The 24,447-nt window shown below is 40.5% G+C and overlaps 1 protein-coding gene across 1 annotated transcript in view; it reads right to left on the bottom strand.

The window, feature by feature from the left end:
• Positions 1 to 16,368: 16,368 nt before the first annotated feature.
• LOC124622637 (cyclic AMP-responsive element-binding protein 3-like protein 2) overlaps positions 16,369 to 24,447 on the bottom strand; it is a 70,137-nt gene continuing 62,058 nt past the window's right edge. The window contains exon 6 of the mRNA XM_047148416.1: positions 16,369 to 17,935. Within this exon, the coding sequence (XP_047004372.1) occupies positions 17,577 to 17,935 (359 nt within the window). The 3' untranslated portion in view covers positions 16,369 to 17,576. The remainder of the gene's footprint in view (positions 17,936 to 24,447) is intronic.

Raw genomic sequence — 24,447 nt, forward strand, 5'->3', positions numbered from 1 at the left:
TATATTTCAATGAATTCACTTACAAACTCTCGAGAACACTGACGAGTATCAGCCATTTTAATGCCCTGTGCACACAAATACAAACACTAGACTGAGCAAACAGCTGTTTCGCGCCAGATTTGCGACGATCTCCTGTCCACACGCTCCAACTTGTCTGCGCAGATTTGAGAGGTTTCGCTCAAACCTCCAACTCCAACTTCCAGGTTTGCACACACCTCAGGTTGGTGCAAATCTTCTGTTCACACGCAACGATCTGTCTGCGCAGATGTGATGTGCGCAGACATTTGCGCAGACAGATCGTTGCGTGTGGACGGGCCTTCAAATCTGTCGGTTCAAACCACACTCCGTTACTGCTTCAAAGTCTGCGGCGAAGGCAAGTCTTGTATGGCACAGAGGTGCTCTTGACTGGGTTGTATACCTTGTGCATTGATTACATGTCTCAAATATGGTAAGTCACGAGCAAAAAACACACATTTGTCCTTCCGCAAGCGAAGACCATTTTGTCGCAAGACCTGAAATAATGTCCCGAGATTGGCTAAATGTTCTTCTTCCGTCTTTCTGGAGATCACTATATCGTCCAGATAGTTTGCTGCAGTAGGGACCGAGGCACAAACAGTTGGCAGATATTGCTGAAACAATGTAGGGGCGGATGCACACCCGAATGGCAGTCTTTTGAATCGGTACAAACCAAGATGCGTGTTAACCACCAAGACGCGCTGGGATTCGTCGTCCACTGGTATTTGCAAGTACGCATCCGCTAGGTCCAACTTGGAAAAATATTTACCCGGGCACAGTTTGTCAAAAAGATCTTCCGGGCGGGGTAAAGGATAAGTTGTAATCACTAATTGTGGATTCACTGTTGCCTTGAAGTCCACACAATGTCTCAATTTTCCGGAAGGTTTTGGCAACACTACTAAGGGTGATGCCCAGAGAGAAGCCTGCACACGTTCAATCACACCTTGTGACTCCAAATCATTTAATGTTCTTGCGACCTCATCACGCAATGCGTGGGGAACATTGCGCGCTCTGAAAAATTTCGGTTGTGCGTTTACTTTCAGGTCCAAATGTGCTTTATAGTTCTTAGCGCAACCAAGGCCCGGTGCAAAAATGTCTGCAAATTCTTCACATAGACGAGAAACACTGGCTGAAGGCACAGTCTGGTTCACTGATAGGACCTGATTGACTATGGACAAGTTAAGCAACTGAAATAAATCTAAACCAAACAAGTTCACTGCAGAAGAAGAACGAAGTACGTAAAATGACAAGTTTTGTTTGTCCCTTGTATGTGGCAAGAAGGCTGCACTGCCCTAACACAGGGATATTCTGACCTGAATATGTAGTTAGCTTAACATGTGCGGCACGCAACGGAGGTGTGCCCAGTTGTTCGTACGTGTCTTTATTGATCAATGAAACTGCAGCTCCGGTATCGAGCTGGAATGGGATCACGTTGCCATGAATGTCCAAGTCTACAAAAAGTTTATTGTCCTGCTGACGACAAGAGCGACTGTCTCGTGCAATTTGAACAGACACTGGTACAGAATCACTTGCTAATTGATGTGATTTCCGGCGACGTCGACGCACACTTTCTGTGGGACGCACACAGTCACTTTTAGAGGGAGTGTCACTAGGCGGAGTGGAATTAACTACATGAATTTCCATGGGCGAAGGTTCACGAGCCTGAGCATTCGTGGTTCGATTCCGATTCCGGCGTGAAGCAAAGGGCCTGGAATGGTTTTTAGTGTCCGAGCTTTTTCTGGCAAACACTCTGAACATGTCCTTTTTTATTACAGAAAAAGCAAATAGCTTGGCGTGACGGGCAATTCTCACGCGAATGTCTAGAAGCACACCGCAGGCATGACTTTAGTACTGCATTTGCTTGCTGCCGCGGGACACGTGGTTGATAGCTGGGCGGCAGCTGCGCGGACGAGCGCGAGGGCTGTTTACAGTTCCGTGCAGCTTGCCCGGCGGGCCGGTTATGTGACACACAGCTGGCGAAGTTTCAAATGATTCCTGAGCAAAGTCAAGTGTGTCTTGCCTATCCAATATGTCCATCACTTGTTGAAGGAAGGGATTGACTAGTTTCAAAATTTGCTCCCATATACGAACATCAGAAACCTTCTGTGCAATTGCATCACGCACCATAGTTTCTGAATAAGGGAGTCCACAGTCACACTCAAAAGCACAATCCCTTGTAAGGCCTTGCAAAGTGGCAACCCACTCCCTATTAGTTTGACTGGCCGTACGTTTTGTACGAAAGAACGTATACCTTTTGGCAACTACATTGACTGATTCCTTGAAATATGCATCTAATGCAGACAAAATTTCTTCTTAGGACAGAGTTGCTAACGTGTCGGGGAAACAATTTCACTATCACACGGTACGTCTGGACGCTGACACATGATAATAAGTGAGGCTGCCGCTCATTACCTTGAATTCTGCAAGCGGCGAGATGGAATCCAAATTGGCGTGACCACTCCGTGCCCGCATCTCGTGGTCGTGCGGTAGCGTTCTCACTTCCCAAGCCCGGGTTCGATTCCCGGCGGGGTCAGGGATTTTCTCTGCCTCGTGATGGCTGGGTGTTGTGTGATGTTCTTAGGTTAGTTAGGTTTAAGTAGTTCTAAGTTCTAGGGGACTGATGACCATAGATGTTAAGTCCCTTAGTGCTCAGAGCCATTTGAACCATTTTTTTTTTGACCACTCCATCCAGCTTTCCATCGCCGCATCGAACTGACGAAAAGGTGGTGCAACTGCGTGTTGTGGCTGCGGTAGCGGTGGAGCGGCGGCGGCCACATCATTTTGCATTGCACGTTGACCCTGGACGAGCTGTCCAAGGGCATTCGGACAGTACATCTGGAGATTGTGGCGAAGCCATGACACAAGTAAATTAGTGCAATACGAACGCGAAATCCTCTTTTAAGCCTCGTCGCCAACTGTAGTGGCATAGCAAGACAGCCACGCCACTCGGAGGTAGCCGAAAGGCACGCGTTACGCTCACGCAGATTGGCGTGAGGTCTGGAACATTACAAGGAAATGAGAACTTAGAAAATGGACGCAGTTGCTGTAATACTTAACTTTAATCCACATTTGTATAACATCTCTCTTGATGATACATGCTTCACATAATAAATATCAGTTGAATACGGCGCCTTGCTAGGTCATAGCAAATGTAGCTGAAGGCTATGCTAACTATCGTCTCGGCAAATGAGAGCGTATTTGTCAGTGAACCGTTCCTGCGAACGCGACTTTCGCCAGTTGAAATCGGCGTTGCTTTCAAATCCTTGCCTTACGCCATTCGATCCCCAGAAACCCCTTTTGTTGATGGTAAATGCGTCGGATTTCGGGATCGGTGCTGTGCTTGCGCACAAAGATGGTTTGCATGATCGCCCTATTGCCTTTGCATCCAAATTGCTCTCTTCTGCGCAAAGAAATTATTCACAGATAGAGAAAGAAGCTTTGGCTCTCGCATTTGGTGTTACAAAGTTTCATGATTTCTTGTATGGTCGTCACTTTACCATCATCACAGACCACAAACCTTTGACGTCGCTTTTTCATCCGAACAAGCCTGTACCTCCAAGTACAGCGCAGAAATTCATTCGCTGGTCTATTTTCCTCTCGCAGTACCGCTACGATATCTTGTATCGGTCCACTGCTAAGCACGGAAATGCTGATGCGTTGTCCCGTTTGCCTGTTGCTGAGGATAGAGCATTCGATTCCTCCGAACTTGCTTGCATGTTCATTGATGCGGAAACCGATGACATGGTCGAATCGTTTCCGATTGATTTTCGTCATGTAGCTACAGCCACAGCTGCTGACCCTGTCCTTGCTACCGTTTTGCGTTTTGTTGCTACGCAATGGCCCTGGTCAAAAGTCACGGATCAAGGATCCGTTGGTTCGCCGATTTTTTGCTCACAAGGAGAGACTTTTTGTTCAACATGGTGTTTTGCTGTTGCGTTCCGATAATGATCAGTCTCGGGTCGTGGTCCCACGTTCGTTACAGTCCTCTGTCTTACGGCTTCTCCACCAAGGACATTGGGGTGTAGTGCGCACGAAACAACTTGCTCGTCAGCACTGTACTTGGTTCGGAATCGATGCTGCGATTACGAATATGTGCTCTTCTTGCATGGCGTGTGCCGAACAACAATCCGCACCACCGCGGAAATTCTTTGCATGACCGAAAGCCACTTCCCCTTGGCAACGCTTGCACATAGATTTTGCTGGTCCATTTTGGAATGCTCGATGGTTGGTTGTGGTCGATTCTTTCAGTAATTTTCCTTTTGTTGTCCGGATGTCTTCCACGACGTCATCTGCCACCATCCAAGTGTTATCCGCTATCTTTTGCATTGAAGGTCTTCTGCAGAATATTGTTTCCGACAATGGCCCACAATTCATGTCCGCAGAATTTCAGCCATTCTGCAAGGCCAATGGTATTCAACATCTGACATCCGCGCCGTTTTCGCCTCAGTCAAACGGTGCTGCTGAACGATTGGTCCGGACTTTCAAGTCACAGATGTTGAAGTTGAAAGAGTCGCATTCTCGGGAGGACGCGTTATTGCTCTTCTTGTCCTCGTATCGCTCTCAGCCCCGAGATGGTCGCTCGCCGGCTGAGTTGCTCCACTGTTGTCCTCATCGAACCTTGATGTCTTTGCTGCATCCGCCGTATCAGGTTCCTGTGCAGCGGCAGACACCTGCTTTTGCTCCAGGCGACGTTGCATACTATCACAACTATCAAGGTTCACGGCGTTGGCTCGCAGGGCGCATTCTTCGCTGCCTCGGCCGCACTATGTATTTGATTTTGGGGGTCTCTGGTGAGGTGCGTCGGCATCTCAATCAGCTGCGCCTCTGTAGTCGCACGGGTTCTGCCGCTCGCCGTCTGCTTTCAGCGACGGTGCCGTCTGGTCAGCGCCCTGGGGACCCATCTACTGGCTCGCCTCATCCCCAGGTGTTACCGACGCTGCCTTCCATTTTGCCCCATGGCGACGCGCCGCCGCCGCCGCCTGTTCTCCCGCCGGCGCCGCCGGCAGTGGACGCTTCGCTGCAACCGCTGGGCGCCTCCCTGGGTCACGCGCCGCCGATCGCTTCCCGTGACCAGCCGTCCTCCGCCATGGAACTCTTGCCCGCTCCGGACCACATGGCGTCTTCGCCCGTCGGCTGCCCCGCTCGATGGAGGTCGACCCTTCGGCCCCTCCTGTCTCTCTACGGGCGCATACACAGCATGTTGACGTGCACCCTGGACTAGGTTTTCAGGCGTTTCCTAGCTCCCCTCGGACCGAATGGCCGGGTGCGGGTGGCACAGCCTCACCTGTTGTTAGGCTCCCCGCCTCGTCGCATACGTCAACATGGGGTTCTCCCCATGGCGGGCGGAAGCCTTATAACACAACCGTACGCCGATTTGCGGGGGAGGAATGTGGTGTCACCGCCAGACACCACACTTGCTAGGTGGTAGCCTTTAAATCGGCCGCGGTCCATTAGTATACGCCGGACCTGCGTGTCGCCACTGTCAGCAATTGCAGACCGAGCGCCACCACACGGCAGGTCTAGAGAGACGTACTAGCACTCGCCCAGTTGTACAGCCGACTTTGCAAGGAACGGTTCACTGACAAATACGCTCTCATTTGCCGAGACGATAGTTAGCATAGCCTTCAGCTACATTTGCTACGACCTACCAAGGCGCCGTATTCAATTGATATTTATTATGTGAAGCATGTATCATCAAGAGAGATGTTATACAAATGTGGATTAAAGTTAAGTATTACAGCAACTGCGTCCATTTTCTAAGTTCTCATTTCCTTGTAATGTTCCAGACCTCACGCCAATCTGCGTGAGCGTAACGCGTGCCTTTCGGCTACCTCCGAGTGGCGTGGCTGTCTTGCTACGCCACTACAGTAATAATGTATGAGATACCCCCACCGAATTGTTCTTGCGTCACCACTGTGCATGTGGTAATAATTTGACTTGGCAATTTCGAAAAATTAGAGGTTACTGGACAGAAATGATTTTATTATACTTAATATTACGTATGTTTTTTGTCAATTCGAAAAATAAAGGGAGTTCAAAAGTTGAAGAATTATAGATCTATACACTATCGACGATAACAGGCTAGTGGGTAATGAATAATGAATTGTTCCATAGTCAAGGTTTTCTTACTCTGTAGGCAATTCCCACATTCAGGTTTACTAAATGCTGAACAATGCTACATGATCTGCTAAGAACTTAATTTAACTTAGTAAATGTAGAACAAAGTCAGTGTAGTACCCATTCTATCGTTAAAGCCTTAGTTTTATTAATGAAAATACTGGCCCAAAATAGTTTTGATTTGCACTTCAAAAGTCGTCAGTAGTGCAAACGTCGCCAGATAAGTAGCTAAATAATTTTTGTCGCTAAAAAGTGTTTTCTTTGTTTTTTGTCGCTAAGACGAAGGTAAAAGTTGCCATTTCTAGCGACAAAGTCGCTATATTGGCAACACTGCCGGCTACTGCGCATGCGCGCCGAGCATTTGCGCAACTCGTTGGTAAAACTAGACAGTAGTGAGTAGAGTCAGTAGACACTCTGTGGCGTGTTCGAGCGTTGGCGACGCTAGCTGCACGAGTTTTGAGGTTACGTGTGTTCGTAAAGTGTAGACAAACTGAAATATGAAGTGGGGAACGGAGAATAATGTTCGCTTTTTGGATATCTATGCTATGCATTGGTGTTTGTGGGATTTCAGTGATGCTGATTACAAAAATAAGCAACATATTACTGCCGCTGAGACCGTCATGTGCGCTCATTACATAGATGGTTTGACAATATCTGAGCTGCAGGGCAAAATTTATTGAGTTAGAAGCACATATGCAAATGAATTACGAAAAATACAAGAAAGTGTAATTGTAGCTGTGGCAATGCTCTCGTCTACAAGATTAAAATCCCATCGTTCGAGTTGGCCACCTGTTTGTTAAGGAGTATTGTTGACAGGAGGGGAGGCTCTCTTTTCAAGAGAGTAGTTTATGCTGAGTGTTTTCGATTATGCACGCAATATGATATGTAATTTCAGTTCTGGCGACAGTGTATTACAGGACCTTTATTGTTATTGCATAATTAACTCTGTTTAGAAGAAACGTGAACAGTTCTGGTGACATTCTTTAAGATAATTAAAACAACTTCTTGGATCTTCTGTTATAAATTATTTCAGCAAGGATGCTGACGTCTTTTCTTCATCCAGTCACGAATCGAAACACGTTTTTTCTTTATTTATGGTTTCCCCCTTATGTAGCGATTCCACGCAACAAGTTTTAACTCCATTACAACTCTTGCGACTTGCAGCTGCCACAACTTTCATTTCAGACACGACTCAGGGACCCATAAACCACAGAACTGAAGTGCATTCTGTGTCGCCGTGTCTACAGTCATATATGAAACGACTTGCATGCACATCATTGCACGTAACGAGGGGAGCAACCCACTGTCGTGTAAACGAGGCTTAATGGTTTCGTTAGGCAGTGGCCTCTTGCTTAGCGATTGCACGCAGTTGTAGGTTGTGGTTAGTTGGAGACACATCAAAACTAGATAGAGGTATATACCGCCCGTCTAAATATTTTAAATATTGTAAACACAGGGCAAAGATATGCATCGTCAATGGTTTTTAGTTAAAATATGCAGTAACCGATGAAAAGGAGCCAAATATGCAAATGCATATAATCCGGTTTCTAGAATAAAATAATCAGCACAACTACTACATGCCAGTGCAGTTTTCACATGTGATCTATCCTTGATTGTATACGAAATGCACGTGACTGAACTACAGTGGAAACCTGTCAGTCTTCATGAATAAACTAGAGGTTCTGCTGAACATGATCAGTACACTAAATATGAAGATAGTGCTTTGTGGGAATTTCAATATTGATTTTTCAAAAGACAGCAGCAGCAGAGATGCTTTGATAAATATGACCAACACATTCAGTATGGTCCCCACAATACACTGCCCAACAAGATTAACAGATTGCACAAACTCCATTATTGACCAAATATTCATCTCAGTGACAAATTACAGATCTATGAGGCACAGCTGCTGTGTATAGAAATACCAACAAGCAGTAGCAGTTCCAGAAAAGTAGTTGAAAAAAGAACTGTTTCTAAAGATAAGATTAGAATTTTTAATCTCTTAATGGCGAAGGAAAACGGAAAGCATCGCCACTCAATATAATGTTGATATCATGTACATGAGTTTTCAGAGCATCTTTATTCACTATTTTAATGTAGCATTTCCAAACGTTGTAAAAACAGTAAAACCTAACAATCATAAGCAATGGATAACTAAAGGCATAAAAATTTCGAGTGAGAGAAACAGATTTCTGCAGTACTGTTGTAAGAAATATAGAGTAACCCAAGAATTAGCCGATTATTCAAAAGCCTACAAAAGAATCTATGGTAGAGCAGTCAAAGAGCCAAAAATTATGTGGAATGACACTTTTTAAGAAACTCGTCAAACAAAATGAGATCCATGTGGAGAGTTATAAAGAAAGATATTTGTAGTTCAGTGCCAAAGAAAAAGACTGCATCATGAACACTAGAAGGCTCAAAAGTCACAGACCCAAATTCAGTTGTGGAAAAATTCAATGAATACTTCACCTCACTAGCTGAAGACCTCATTCACGTACACTGTCAAGGACCAGTCCCAAGTTCCTCCAGCGAGTCAGTGATCTCGACTGCTCCTGTGTATGTGTATGAAACAAACCCCAATGAAAGGAAACGAAAAAATTTAGAGAGACCTTGAAGGGAAAATGGAAAAAAATATTCCACAAACTGGGTTCTGAATTAATACCCGAACAGATCTCCCCATCTGTTAGGGAAAATATTAGATGGAATTAATGGTTTTATAATGAACGAAATACTCATGAAGCATATTTCCTGTGATCATCTACAGTATTATAATAAACATATGTAGGCTAAATCATTTGGGATCTGTAGGTGGTGATAAAATGCATTTGATACTCCATAATGGCTAATCTATTCACCTTAGTAACAAACTGAGAAAACTGCAAATATTTCACACCATTGTATCACAGATAATTTCTAATGAAAAGTGTCTGCACGGGGTGGGTTCATCAGCGCTCTCCTCACAAAATTGTGTAATTGCCATAGCAACCATTTCACAGCTAACAAAATGTACTGCTGAAAAATGTGTCCAGCACAGAGAATAACTGACAATCAAGTCTGTCATTCTGTGAAGAAGCAGAACAAGTCTTCATGTAAAATTTGAGTTTTTAATTGTGCAAAATGTACAAAAACAACAACATGAAAAATGTGGCCAGCTACAACAGACATTTCAATATGGAGAGTCCGCACTCAGACTAGCAGTAAGTATGAACATTAAAATATTGATTGTTGACATTGTCACACTTTCAAGGGGAATCATCTTTTTTGTACTTATGATAAAAATACCTCTAATACCACACCTTACTGAGAATTTCGAGTCACACCATGTTCTAAACAAAGTCATACTGCAGTCTAACACACAGTTGCGACACTCGCTGCTGTTGAAGTTTTTACAGTCCTACAGTTGGAATGGCCCTAGTGCCCCTATAGGCAAAAAAATCCAGCTGTAAAAGTAATGTTTGTTTTTAATTATTTTTCTACTTACCAGGTGTAGAAGTGCAAAATTTCCCTATATATGGCACTAGCCTTCAGTGTAGGGCCTGAGAGACCGTGTCTGCAGCGCCATCTGCTTTATGTAACAGCTGACAACGAATATCAACATACGGTAACCCAAGTTCCATACATCGGTATCTGTTTCAAACCTGTAAACATGTCGAGCTTTGTGCCTACAAACTACGATTTGCAGGCAGCACTGGTTTTCTGTTATCATTTGAAGAAACCTGCTGCAGAATGACATTGAATGCTTGTCAAAGCTTTCAGTGAACATGCTCTTGGAAAAACACAGTGTTTTAAGTGGTTCAAAAAATTCTAAAGTGGTGATTTTTATGTGAGAAACGAGTGCAGGAAACCACCAAAAAAGTTCAAATGCAACAAATTGCAGGCCTTATTGGGTGAAGACACTACTCAAACTCTACATGAACTTATGGAGCAATTGAATGTGATGCAGAAAGCCATTTCTCTTCAGTTGAAAGCTGTGGGAAAGATGCAGAAAGTGGGAAAATGAGCTCCGCATGAACCGAATGAAAGGCTGCAAGCAAATCAAAAGATTACTTGTTAAATGCTGCTCACCAGATACAAAAGAAAGTCGTTTCTCCTTTGAATAGTGACAGGTGATGGAAAAAGGATATATTTTGAGAATCCTAAGCGTCATAAACCATGGGTGAATCCAGGCAAACCATTGACATCTCCTGCAACACCAAATCGCTTTGGAAAGAGGACAATGCTCTGTGTTTGGTGGGATCAGAAGAGTGTGACCTATTATGAGCTGCTAAAATCTGGTGAAACCATTAACACTGATCGCTACCAACAGCAAATGATTGATTCAAATTGAGCATTACATGAAAAACGACCGGAATATGGAAAAAGGCAACACAAAGTCATATTGCTCCATGATAATGCCCCATCACACACAGCAAAATGGGTCAAAGAAATGACCAAGGTGTTCAGTTGGGAAATACTAAGGCATGTGGATTATTTTCCTGACTTGGCTCCGTCTGATTATCAATTATTTGCATCACTGGGACACGCTGTCACTTTAGTTCGGATGTAAATGTACAAAAATGGCTCGCTGACTGGTTCACTTCAAAAGAACAGTTTTTTTTTTGCATGGCATCATAGCCTGCTGGAGAGGCGGGAGAAATGTATAAATAGCAGTTGAGATCATTTTGAATAAAATATTGTTTATCTGTTTCAAACAACAGACATGTAACTATTGCAACCAAATTCCAGTTTCATACTTCTACAACTTCTGGTAATTAATGAGATAATTGTCATATTTTTGCGTTCAGGCATTAGTGAATCATCAAGAGGTATGAACGATCATGAAATAAATGTAAAAAACAGCCCATCTCACTGATTCATTGACAGAAGCTACAACTTATTCATGTACAAAATACTTTCAGATGTGTGTATAACTGCAGCTTACTCCACTGAGAGCAACAGAATATGATCACATACTTCAGGCATGTATTTTCTTTGTTGCCTGTTGTTATTGTGGTAGGCACTTTCTTTGACACACAGTAATTTTGTGAGGAGTCTAATGATTTGCATGTTGTTACACTTTTCTTGACTTTCTAATACACAAATATTTTTGTAAATGTAATTAATTTTCCTTCAAAACAAATGAGTTGAACATTCTTGCTGTTCGTGGCTCAGATGTAATAACAATATTGCGGAATTGGTTCCTTGTGTTGGGAAACAGATTTAGTGCGCTTGATGTTTTATTATTATACCCGCATATTTTTTGCTTCAGCTACAGTTGTGGTGGTTTATTTGGTATGCAAAACAAGGTAGGTATTGTATTCCATAGAAGTTTTCTATGTTTCACATTCATTGATTTGAATGGAAGTGTAATGATGAAAACTTCACAGTGTTGAGTACATATCTACAAAAGGTCAGGTTTTCTGCTGTGTACTAGCCTGTTTTGATCTTAAAAGAAAATGACATTCTTCCTCAAATATCTGTAATGTTACATTTCATACCTCCAAGAGTGTCATATTTTAATTAATGCCGATTTTTATTGTGCTATATACACTTTGTATTGTAAAACTATATTACATATCAACAGACGTGATACTATTTGCACTCATCTGATATCGTATTCAGAAATGCAGCTTTCTGTCCACAGGGGGCTGCTGTCGCAGTGTATAACAAAAATGAGCAGGAGTGCCATGACTATTGTCATACACCATTATACTTGTCAACAAAAAATACACGACCATATTGTACAAAAATATAACATAATATTTGACATCAGCTCTATAAGAAGTTGTTGAGTTCACCCACATAGATAGCAAAAACTTGCCACAAACAGTGAAGTTTCTGTATACTGGCTGTCGATAGCTAAATTAATGATGTGGCCAAGTCAGAGATAAAAACCCCAAATACTGACGAACTCACATATAGCTGCAGACAACATCCAAAAATAGGCCTGAGCTGCTAGTCATAAAGACATCACATCATTGCCAAATATGACCACGTTCTCTTCAGTGCCTGCCTCATGGATTTTTAACTTCATCATTGCCACAGTCTATAAGGAGCTGCATCTTTGTTCTTAATGTTTTCACATACTTTTGATAGCGTCTTTCAGTGTAGTACCAATGAAGGTAAATAATTTATTAAAAATATTTCTTTATCAATTGCAATTCTGTGCACATTTACCAGGGTGTGTTCTCCCAGGTTTATTTTTCTGGGTAGCTGAAGATGTTGCACCTACCAGGCTCACTGTAAAATTGTTATATAGTTTGCAATGCTAACCCAATATACTTTTCTTCTAAGTAATAAAGGATTTTACAGAAGTCATATGTCATCTTTCACAAGCTGCAATAGAATTTTTGGTACAAGCTGATAAACAAATCTGATATTAAATGTTTTTGGAAGTAAATGACATGTGAACCAGTAGTAGCTACCCATATATGTAGTGTTCACTGAGTCAGTAAGTATTCCACAGGGCAGCACATCAACAACCCTCATTCTCAGGTGCAAAGTTATAGGAGACATATTTTAGATGAATGTCATTATCTATTACCTTAAATACATCTGAAATGCATGATTTTAGATGAGGCAATACCTGTATTTGTGGGCTGGTATATTTTTATGTAGATGTATAAAGTTTCATGTCTCTCCATGTGATACTGTGAAGTCACCGAAGTACAGATGGCATTCTTAATGCTTAGGTGCATTTTTATACCAGTACACATAATGTCAATTTCATTCTACAAAATGACAATTTCAAGCATACATGTCTCCTACATTAATGTATTTCATTCCGGACAATTTAACACGGTACTATGAGCTCCAAATCTCAATCCTTGAGACTATGTTTTGGTTGTTCCAGGAAGGTGTCACTGCTACTTGTTGCAATCATCCTTACCAGGCCACTGCTGCACTGAGAGCAGCTTCACACGAAAAGCAATCAATTTTTCTTATTGGCATTGTACTAAACTGACACATCTGTTTTATATATGTTCTAAGTTGTAACATTAATTCTTTCCCTGGAATTGACTCTCCATGTTTTATTGATGTTATGTTCTAAATTTTGCCCAAGTTTCATCACATTCAAAAGAAAACTTTTTGAGCTTATGAAAATGTGACTTCATGGCTCAGCAGTGAATTGCCTGAATACAGACCCATAGCTCTGGTTTTCAATATCCGATCAGTTCTTCGGGTCTTACCTGTCACTTATCACTTTTCTCACCTCTGGAAATGTTTGTTAATGTGAAAAATGTTAAGTTGCACCTCAGTTTGGAGTCCACATTGAACTGTAGGTTCTCCTATAACTGCGTAAGTTAGTTCAAAGGTTCGAAGAAGGCATTGGTGTGCCAACTCCAAAAGCACCATTCCTAGTAAAGCTCTGTAGTGTACTACCAACTTTTGGTTCAATGACACTTTTACCTTTACCTTGAGGTTGTGTGATACTTTCCATAGCTTATTAATTTCTCTAGCCCTTCTCAGTTGCCTACTTTGATCCTTGTTCTCAACCAAATTCACTGACATTAGCATCACTGTAGTGTCACAGGTTATTTTGTAGAAAATAGCATGGCACACTCAAGATCTAACTTAGCTGACAAAATATGTCAGAAGATTTCTTAATGCATAAGTTTAGGCAAAAAGACTGGACAATCCGCTGTGAGGTATATTCTGTACAGAGATGGAGTAATCCATGGATGCTGTATGCCTGGGGAGCAGAACAGGTGTTAAAAGACTGCCACCTGCTGTGATGCGGTGTCGCCTTCTCCATGCTGGTGCCACACCAGATATGAGCTCGGTGGATGGAATACTGCTGCAGACAAGAATTTGTGACTAGCTTCTCTGTGCAGAGATATCAAATGATGTTGCTTTGGGCCTTGGGTGACACTCTATCAAATAGAGAACATTGTCTGCTCTGGCTATTGTGATACTTCTCTGGTGTTCTGCAAGATGTTAATGTGAAATGTTGTTTATGATGTTGAAGAATATTTAAGTTAAACTGACTTCTGAGTATTTGTTGAATTGGTGACATTGGTCAGAGAACAGCCTTTCTTACAGCTACATATAACTAGTAAGTGAAGAAGAATGATTAGCACTGCACACTGCAATTGATAGCAGGTCCAGTCCACTACTGCAAACAGCGACTGAATTATTTACGGAAATCGTGAGTATACAGAACACCAGATGAGACAGTGTAAGCACTGGCACACAGTATATGCACATGTACAAGCATAAATCAAGGCTCTGCGACACCACACCATCAGTCCCAATTTTTTGTAGTTCTGCCCCGAACTTTTTCAAAGGTAAATCCAGACACAGTCCCAGATTTAGTAATTTAGTATATATTTGTTCCATCTGTATTGGTTTACATTATTATTAGTTTTAGTTATGTTGGTGAAACTGCTTGACAAAGAGATTCTAGTCTTGCCATAGAGTACCCACTCCACTGAGTGGCATTAGTTCTTTGCACTCAAAAGGAAAAGAGAGATGCAATTTATGTGCTTTAAGATTTTAAGTAACAGTGTCTCTCGTCTGCCTTCCTGGCACTAATTCAGCTACTGACAGGGTATTTTCCCATGTGAATATATAGACCAGTGACAAGACACAGCTTGCTGTAGAAACTATGAAAGCAATGTTAATTACTAGAGGGAATTGTGATGAAACTTCTGGTGAATTTTTTCAATGCTGTTGGAGAATACAGATGTGCTGAAGAAAATTCACAGCAATGATAAATACAGTTGATCTGCCCACATTCCATCTTAGAAGATACTAATAAAGGGTAAATGAATGAACTTTTGTAATACATTAAAATGATGTTTTGTATTTATTATATTTAATTAAGACCTTTTTTGAAATGTGTCCTGAATTAGGATCTAATCTTAAACATATTTCTTTCTGCCTACCACAACGCTAATCATATTTTTAGTCCACTTACACACATCACTATTCCTTATAGATTCTCTTTTTCCATCCTTGACCTTCCTGTCCTTGACACTGTTTTCTTATTCATCTCCATATGCTTTGCCTTTCTTCATATAATATGTGGCTGGGAGAATTGTTGTGGTGTTCAGATCAAAGACTGGTTTGATGCAGCTCTCAACGTTACTCTGTCAAGTGCAAGCCTCTGCATCTCTGAATAACTACTACAAACTACACAACTGCCTACTATATTAATCCCTTGTTTTTCCCTCTACAACTCCCCCCCCCCCCCCCCCCCCCCACTTCCTACCAACATCAAATTGCAAACTAATAATTCCTGGATGGCTCAGAATATGACCTATCACCCAATCCCTTCTTTTAGTAAAGTTGTGCCATAAATTCATTTTGTCTTCAGTTCAATTCATTACCTCATCATTATTTACACAACCTACTCATCTAATCTTCAGCATTCTTCTCACATTTCAAAAGCTTCTGTTCTCTTGTCTGAACTGCTTATCACCCGAAGCCAAGTTCCGCTTCTGTACAAGGCTACACTCTATACTGCAGACAAATACCTTCAGAAAAGCCTTACAAACACTTATATTCTATGTTAACAAATTACTTCTTTTCAGAAATGCTTTCCTTGCAACAGGAAGTCTGAATTTTGTATCCTTTGTACTTTGGCCATCATCAGGTATTTTGCTAACCAAATAGCAAAACTCATCTACTACTTTTAGTGTCTCATCCTCTAATCTAATTCCCCTCAAATCACCTTATTTGACTGCATTCCGTTAAGCTTGTTTTACTTTTTTTTGGTGCTCATTTTATAACATACATACATACATACATGTAATGGACAGCAAAATACCTGATGATGGCCAAAGTACAAAGGATACAAAATGTAGACTGCCAATAGCAAGGAAAGCATTTCTGAAAACAAGTAATTTGTTAACATAGAATACAAGTGTTTCAAAGGCTTTTCTGAAGTTATTTATTTGCATTGTAGCCTTGTACAGAAGTGGAACTTGGCTTCAGGTGATTAACAGTTCTTTTCAAGACTCTATCCATTCTGTTCACCTGCTCTTCCAAGTCCTTTGTTATCTCTGACAGAATTACAGTGTCAGAGAGAACTGTTCCCGATAGTATATTCTTATTCTTCTGCTATTCTATATTTCCTTCTCTATTCCCGGCTTCTTGCATATTTACCTCAGATGAAACACTGGTTCATTTCACGCACAATTTATGGAAATGTTATCAAAACCTTCATGTGCCCTTCTTGCTATTTAAAACATATTTTGTATATTGAGAAACTGAAGTCTAGTGTTTTAAGTAGCAACTAATGAATAAGCAAAGTTAATGTACAGGTATTTTATTTCATATGGTAATACATATCTGAAAAGCAGCTGATTATTTAGCCAATATGAGAATAAGTATGTGGTCAAGGTGGCAGCAGAACTCCCACATGGAAATGAAGACTTAGTCACTGGTCACAATTTGTATGTTTTTACCTGAACTTATGGAAATAGTATGTTCCATCTATTAAATATGCAACTACATGCAATAAAAATTCCCACATTACTAGAATTAGCACATACTTATTAAATTCACACACATGTTAGTACATGGATTCAATAAATGGTGTAGATACATACAAAAACTCCAATAGAAAAATATTATAGTCATAAAAAAGGAACTCTCTCTCTCTCTCTCTCTCTCTCTCTCTCTCTCTCTCTCTCTCTCTCTCTCTCTCTCTCTTTCTAAAATATATGCACAAATACACATTATAATACATATATTTGCAGACACTGACAAAATATAAATACAGTTTTAATAATACAGAAACCCTATCATGATTCTGCAATGGAAATGTCCAGGGAATTTGTGGGAGTTTTTTCTACACAGGCCACAATTCTGAGTTGCACAATTCAGCATATCTGTGAACTGTATTCACTTAAATATATGTATTGCTAACTGAAATACTATTTATAGCTAAAACCCAATCTGGGGGAAATTTCACAACAGTCAAGTCTTTTTCTATCTTAGAATAGCATTACATTTATGCTTCTGCAAACAAAAGAAACCATTTATAGTTGTATTAATAAAATTACAACTTCACTATTTCATCACTTCCTTCATTTTGAAGTTATTTTGTGCAATTCACAACATACCTTCAGTTTACAATAAACTTTCTAATCCTCAAATCACCTCAGAAATTTTTAACATCCTAATAAAAGCACAACAGACTAGTTTATGCAGCAGCATCTGCTACAGGCAAAGAAAGTTTGATGTGTCACATAATGCCACTTAATTTCCTTACCAATTATGATAGTAACCCACTCAATGTACGAAGCTTCTTGCCTGACCACCGAAGTTTGAAAGTCCATAGAGAAAAATCCAATTACTAAACTAATAGACACTGCTGACAATGGGCAGTGGTTTTTTAAAGTTATGGATTAACATATGACCTGAACTCACAATACTATCTTGGTGTCCTGCACCTACATTTTAACATCACATATATCTGAATTACAGAAATATGTAACTATTTTCTGATATAAATATTACTGTTCTTGGGGTACTTGTAGAAGAACAGTCCTTGTGCCACCAGCATCTGTTACATTTACTTTCACATCTTCCACAATCTCTTCCAGTTTTTCTCCAATCTTCGAATTTTGGGTAAAGGACGAAGACCAAGAGTCATCCAAAGAAGTCATCATGTTGTCAACTTTATCTGCTAATAAATCAGGTGGTAAATCATTTTCACGGAAAAGAAATGATCGGGCACGCTTGGCAGCTGGAGGTTCATAGTCATGGTCTTCCATCTGGGAAGTTTCTCTGTTGTTGGAGACAGTATCTGCTGCATCAGTGCTGAGCTGTTCATCCTGTAAACCTGATGTCTGGAGAAGAGTTCTTGATCGACCTGTGAAGGCAATCATTCATATCATTTCAAAGACAGGATGCACAAATCTCTACGCATAAATTGAAAATAAATTTCCTATGTCAGCTTTCAGGTGATTTAAAATTGCCGGTACAATGAGAAACTCTTACAACTTTTTGTTCTACTCTGGCATCAATACACAACAACATTTCTTTTCGGTTTGTGACACAGTAAGAAAATATTGTAAATGAAATAATAAAAATGAGAGTCCATTTAGACCACTATTTTACATATCTACATGACTGCGGCAATGAACTTTCATCTTCAGAATGATATTACAGATTTAACAAGTTTATGTCTGCGCTGAACCATCAAAAGCTTTATGAATTCTAAGACAATATACAGCAAATATTGTAAAATGAGTTTTTTAAAATATATTTGCTATCTGACTGCAAAATATCAACAGCAGTTCACGCACAAATGATAAATCTTGTTTTGAAATAAACCTTTTCTTCAGAAACTGAGAGAGATTCCTCAATAGTGAACCATTAAAGACAGAACATACGAAACATGCCAGTACTTGCCTTTATCTGAAAGGCGAGATGAATAAGTTGGGGAATATCAAAAAGGAAGGGTAGGTCACTCAGATACCAAGACAAGAGGGAGTAACCTGTAGTGAGGATGTGGTAGCAAAGAGTAAACCGAATATATGAAAAACAAAACATGAATTACTTTCAAACTGAGCATGCAAAAGGTAGGTGCAAAGCATAAAAATTTCAACTGTACACAAATTCACTAGCACAAAGTACCATTTTCCACTTTATTCTCTTGATTATTGTTGGCCAACCTGCGTTTGTACATTAAATACCCATGCACCACGCAAAAAAGCATTAAACCAGTGTGAAAACAAATATAGTTAGATATAAAACAAAACTAATGGCATATGAATGTTACATGGTTAGTGTGGAAGGTTTCTGCCCTCCTAAACATTTTTTTGGTGTGAAAGTGAATGAAAATGACAGATAACCCAAAGGGCCAGAATTAAATATGCTGAACAAACACTTTGAACTTCAGAGACTAAAAGTTGCTCAAGCGAATTGTTAAAAGATATTGGCAGTCACTAATCACGAGTCTCATTGAGAAACTACAGTGCAAATCAAGATCTGCCCTTATATTTACGACTGTACAATTTGAGAAGCAGACAGGTGGTTTTCACAATTGTAAATCATACTGGGCAATGCTTGGTGTCAGATTACTAATTAACAAATGTTGTCAACTGATCTTTCTTTGTTCCTGGAATCAACTATTACAAAAAAGGCAATACAAGTCCTCAGTAATTAAAAATGGACATGAATTCACTATACAGGGTACAAATAATAATTGTTTATAGCATATCCCAGTGGTAAAGAGGACAGGTGAGGTGCACACAATGGTCAATATTTTCCTACTCTCTGATGGCAAACTATTGGTTCTAGATTAAATATATATATATATATATATATATATATATATATATATAATGGAAGGAAACATTCCACGTGGGAAAAATTATATATAAAAACAAAGATGAGGTGACTTACCGAACAAAAGCGCTGGCAGGTCGATAGACACACAAACAAACACAAACACACACACAAAATTCAAGCTTTCGCAACAAACTGTTGCCTCATCAGGAAAGAGGGAAGGAGAGGGGAAGACGAAAGGAAGTGGGTTTTAAGGGAGAGGGTAAGGAGTCATTCCAATCCCGGGAGCGGAAAGACTTACCTTAGGGGGAAAAAAGGACAGGTATACACTCGCACACACGCACATATCCATCCACACATACAGACACAAGCAGACATGTCTGCTTGTGTCTGTATGTGTGGATGGATATGTGCGTGTGTGCGAGTGTATACCTGTCCTTTTTTCCCCCTAAGGTAAGTCTTTCCGCTCCCGGGATTGGAATGACTCCTTACCCTCTCCCTTAAAACCCACTTCCTTTCGTCTTCCCCTCTCCTTCCCTCTTTCCTGATGAGGCAACAGTTTGTTGCGAAAGCTTGAATTTTGTGTGTGTGTGTTTGTGTTTGTTTGTGTGTCTATCGACCTGCCAGCGCTTTTGTTCGGTAAGTCACCTCATCTTTGTTTTTTTATATATATATATATATATATATATATATATATATATATATATATATATATATATATATATATAAAAAAATAATCAATGAGACATTTTAGGAAAAGTGTTGTCGTTTAATTTCGCGTTGGGACAAGTTTTCACAAGATTCCATGGCTTTTGAGTTATTCAAGGAAAATGCATTAAAGTGGCCTTAAAACGCACACCTACCCCCACAGAACCCCCCCCCCCCCTCCCCTCCCAAAGTAAATACTTTTAGTGTGCTGTTCATGGCACTTACCACTGAACAAAGATTTGATCACACAAATTACTTCCCATACTCGACCATTTTTGGTCTTCATTTTGCGAGGTATTATTACACCACCGGCTTAGCTGTGTACTTACAAACTGTAAAACTTATGTTTCTGTAAATTTTACCTCACAATTTTGTGAATTTTAACAGCTTAAAATTAAATCTTTTGTTTATCTGGCCCTCTTATTATGAAAATATTGCACTTGTAGGGTTTAAGTTGAGATCAAACTGCAAATGAAACTTGTTTAAGCATAACACATACAAAAATGTTTTTTCTTTCAGCAACCTCAGAGGAAACTTTATTAATTTAAAGTTAATGAAATAGCCGACAAGCCAGTGACATATTAACCTTATTAATGAAGACAGAAAAGGCTAACTACAGGGAAGAAATTTGTGTAGTTACATACTTTTGAACAGTGGTAGGACGGAATGCCATGAACAATATACTAAAACTCCTATTCATTTTTTCGCTAGGACCAACAGAATATTGAATATCTCACATAGCGCACATGCACCATAGCTTAGGTGGTTTGTGAAGGCCAATATGTGGTAGTTTCCTGACTTGATGGACCACAAGAGTCCTATATCAAATTATTTGGCTTGAATTCCTCTATGCTATTGCTGTACATTGTAAATAATTGTTGTTTACACCTTATACCAGATACAAAAAAGAAAAAGAACTTGTAGTCAGTCAGGAGTCACTAGAAAGTGACAGAAAGGAACACTAGCCACCACCCGACTATGGTGCTCATCTACAGCATAAATTTTAAAAACCGAAGAGATTAAGATATCAATTCTTTTGTAGTTAAATAAAATTACTAGTTATGCTCTTTGGTAGGAAAGTTGGATAATAAATTGAACAGCCCAAATTGTAATAGGACAAAAAGAGAAATGAACATTTAATTGATATGTTACACTGGAATTTTACCCCACATTTTTCACGAAGCTGTGCTTGTCACTACACGTTTGGCCATGTAATCTGAAGTTCCACATGCCAATCTGGTCAATTATCACAACTAAACATCTTTACAGAAATAGTATTACATTACTTGAAATATCAAGACGAAAACATGAAACAAATATGATGAAAGACTTGGCTGTGACTGAATCACTTGATGAAGACGTATGTAAAAGCAAGATATTCTCAGCTTTCAAATAAACATACATACACAAAGCACTGTGTGAGGGGAGGGGGAGAGGTGCTCATACTTAAACTAGCCAAACAGTTGTACCTTGCAAGCTAGTAATATTTCTGTGTTGTTATACATGTATGTGCACAATATGCAATTCAATTACAAGCACGTCATCGTCTTTCTTAATTTTGTTTACAAAAACAATACTTATGTGATCACTGCCAGTACGCACCACTGCCACTCCATCAGTTTTGATCTTACGTGGATTTTAAGCTTGAAACCCAAACTTTGAATGATTATCTCCTGACTCATTATTTAAGTTACCTTCATCAGCTTCTACTTTGCAATAGTTTTAGGAGTGTCAATGGCACAATAGACCCCTTAATTAAGTTAACTGCTTTTAAGCAAGACATGTCCTGAAAACAACCTACACATGTCTACCTCACTGCTTCTGCTAGTAATATACATGAAGAGCCAAATAAACTGGTACACCTGCCTAATATCGTGTAGGGCCCCTGCGAGCACGCAGAAGTGCCGCTACACGATGTGGCACGAACTCAACTAATGTCTGAAGTATTGGAGGGAACTGACACCATGAAACCTGCACAGGGCACCCCAAAAATCCGTTGAGTATGACGGGTTGGAGATTTCTTCTGAACAGCACGTTGCAAGGCATCTCAGATATGCTTGATAATGTGCATGTCTGGGGAGTTTGGTGCCCAGCAGAAGTGTTTAAACTCAGAAGAGTGTTCCTGGAGCCACTTTGTAGCAATTCTGGACATGTGGTGTGGCATTGTCTTGCTGGAATTGCCCAAGTCCGTTGGAATGCACAATGGACATGAATGGATCCAGGTGATGCAGACAGGATGCTTACATACGTGTCACCTATCAGAGTCGTATCTAGAGATATCAGGGCTGCCATATCACTCCAACAGCACATCTCACACCATCGCAGAGCCTCCACCAGTTTGAACAGTCCCCTGCTCACATGCATGGTCATGGATTCACGAGGTTGTCACCGTACCCGTATACGTCCATCCGCTCGATACACTTTGAAACGAGACTCGTCCGACCAGGCAACATGTTTCCAGTCATCAACAGTCCAATGTCGGTGTTGAAGGGCACAGGCGAGGTGTAAAGCTTCGTGTCGTGTAGTCATCACGGGTACACGAGTGGACCTTCAGCTCCGAAAGCCCGTATCGATAATGTTTTGTTGAATAGTTCGCATGCTGATGCTAGTTGATGGCCCAGCATTGAAAACTGCAGCAGGAGAAGGGTTGCACACTGAACGATTCCCTTCAGTTGTTGTTGGTCCCACTCTTGCAAGATCTTTTTCCTGCCACACCAATGTCGGAGATTTGATGTTTTACTGGACTCCTGATATTCACGGCACACTCGTGAAATGGTCGTATGGGAAAATCCCCGCTTCATCGCTACCTCAGAGATGCTATGTCCCATCACTCATGCACCAACTATAACACCACATTTAAACTCATTTAAATCTTGATAACCTGCCATTGTAGCAGCAGTAACTGATCTAACAACTGTGACATACACTTGTTGTCTTATATAGGCGTTGCCCACCACAGTGCCATGTTCTGCCTGTTTACATATCCCTGTATTTGAATATGCACGCCTATATCATTTTCTTTGGCACTCCAGTGTATATTTCACTATGAGATCAACCTGTGGGGATAAGCAAACTGAAAATATGCATTGAAACTAGGACAATCAACTCTATGGAGGCAGAGCGCATGTACTTAATACTAACAAAAATGGATCAACTACATCTGAGCAAAGAGGAAGACAAAATAGTTATGATCTGGGCTTTGAATACCTTTTCCAGTAACTTAAATATCAATTTTGTGAAAATAATTTGATAGAAAAAGTGGCACCAATGTCAAAATAATGAAAAATAACTGGGAATCCACCGCCAAGAATGACATACAAACTTTTAATGACAGAAAATACATTCTACTGTAACTTCAATTCCAATTCTTTGTTTGTCAGTCCTAACTGTCAGTTCTAACTGAGCTTTTGTTGTTTATTCTGTGCCTAGTTCTTTCTTATCTTTTTTTTTTTTTCCTACACTGGTTTCAGTTACAGTGAAGGAGCTGTAATTTCTGAATTCTAAAAATTTGTGTAATTCACCATTAGTGACAAGTGAAAATTAATGTGACGCCAAGTGTTCAAGTTGAAGAAATGTAATGCATGTTATTCGGTTTTTGCGTGACCATTAACATTGTCTATTCTTTGTTTTTTGTCATTGCTATGTGTCTCCAGAGATAACACTCACTCACATTTTCCTTTATGCTGAGTTCGTTAAATGGTGGAAACAAAAATCTTGTTATAAGACCCAACGTTTATTGGTGACCCTGAAGTGATCATAAGATAACCAAGAAACAACCTGCCATGCAACATGAACATGTAACAGCCACACCACATATTTCCTACTTGATTTACATAAAATACTAGACTTCACCAGCGGCAGCATCAACAACCGCAGATGACATGCTAGTGAGCATGACAGTGAGCTGCACTGCAAAAGCCATCTCCACTCTAGCAGTAAAATATGGTGCTTTGGTTCACGCAGCTGGAGAGCCAGTTTGTGCTGGCACATGTTATTGCTGCTAAGTCCAAGTATAGTTTCCTTGTTGCAGCACTAAACAAAGAAATGGCCACTGAAGTGCAGGACATTCTAGCCATGCCGTCAACAACAGAACTTTATACAGCTCTTAAATATGCACTGATTGAGTGCATATCACTGCCTGAAACTATGAGATTAGTGAAGTTGTTGCGGACAGAAGACCTACGTGAATGCATACCATCACAATTAGTACATTGTTTGTGGACATTGGCGAACAGCGCACTCAACGATGATGGTTTGAAAAACATGTGGTGGTTGCATCTACCATCAGACGCACAAAAGACATTCACAGAGTGTGTGAGAGGACTGGACATGCTGACTGCATTGTTGAAATGTATCCGTTTGCAAGTGTGGTGGCTGTCAGCC

Source organism: Schistocerca americana, chromosome 7 (assembly GCF_021461395.2).
Source record: "Schistocerca americana isolate TAMUIC-IGC-003095 chromosome 7, iqSchAmer2.1, whole genome shotgun sequence".
Taxonomy (NCBI): Eukaryota; Metazoa; Arthropoda; class Insecta; order Orthoptera; family Acrididae; genus Schistocerca; species Schistocerca americana.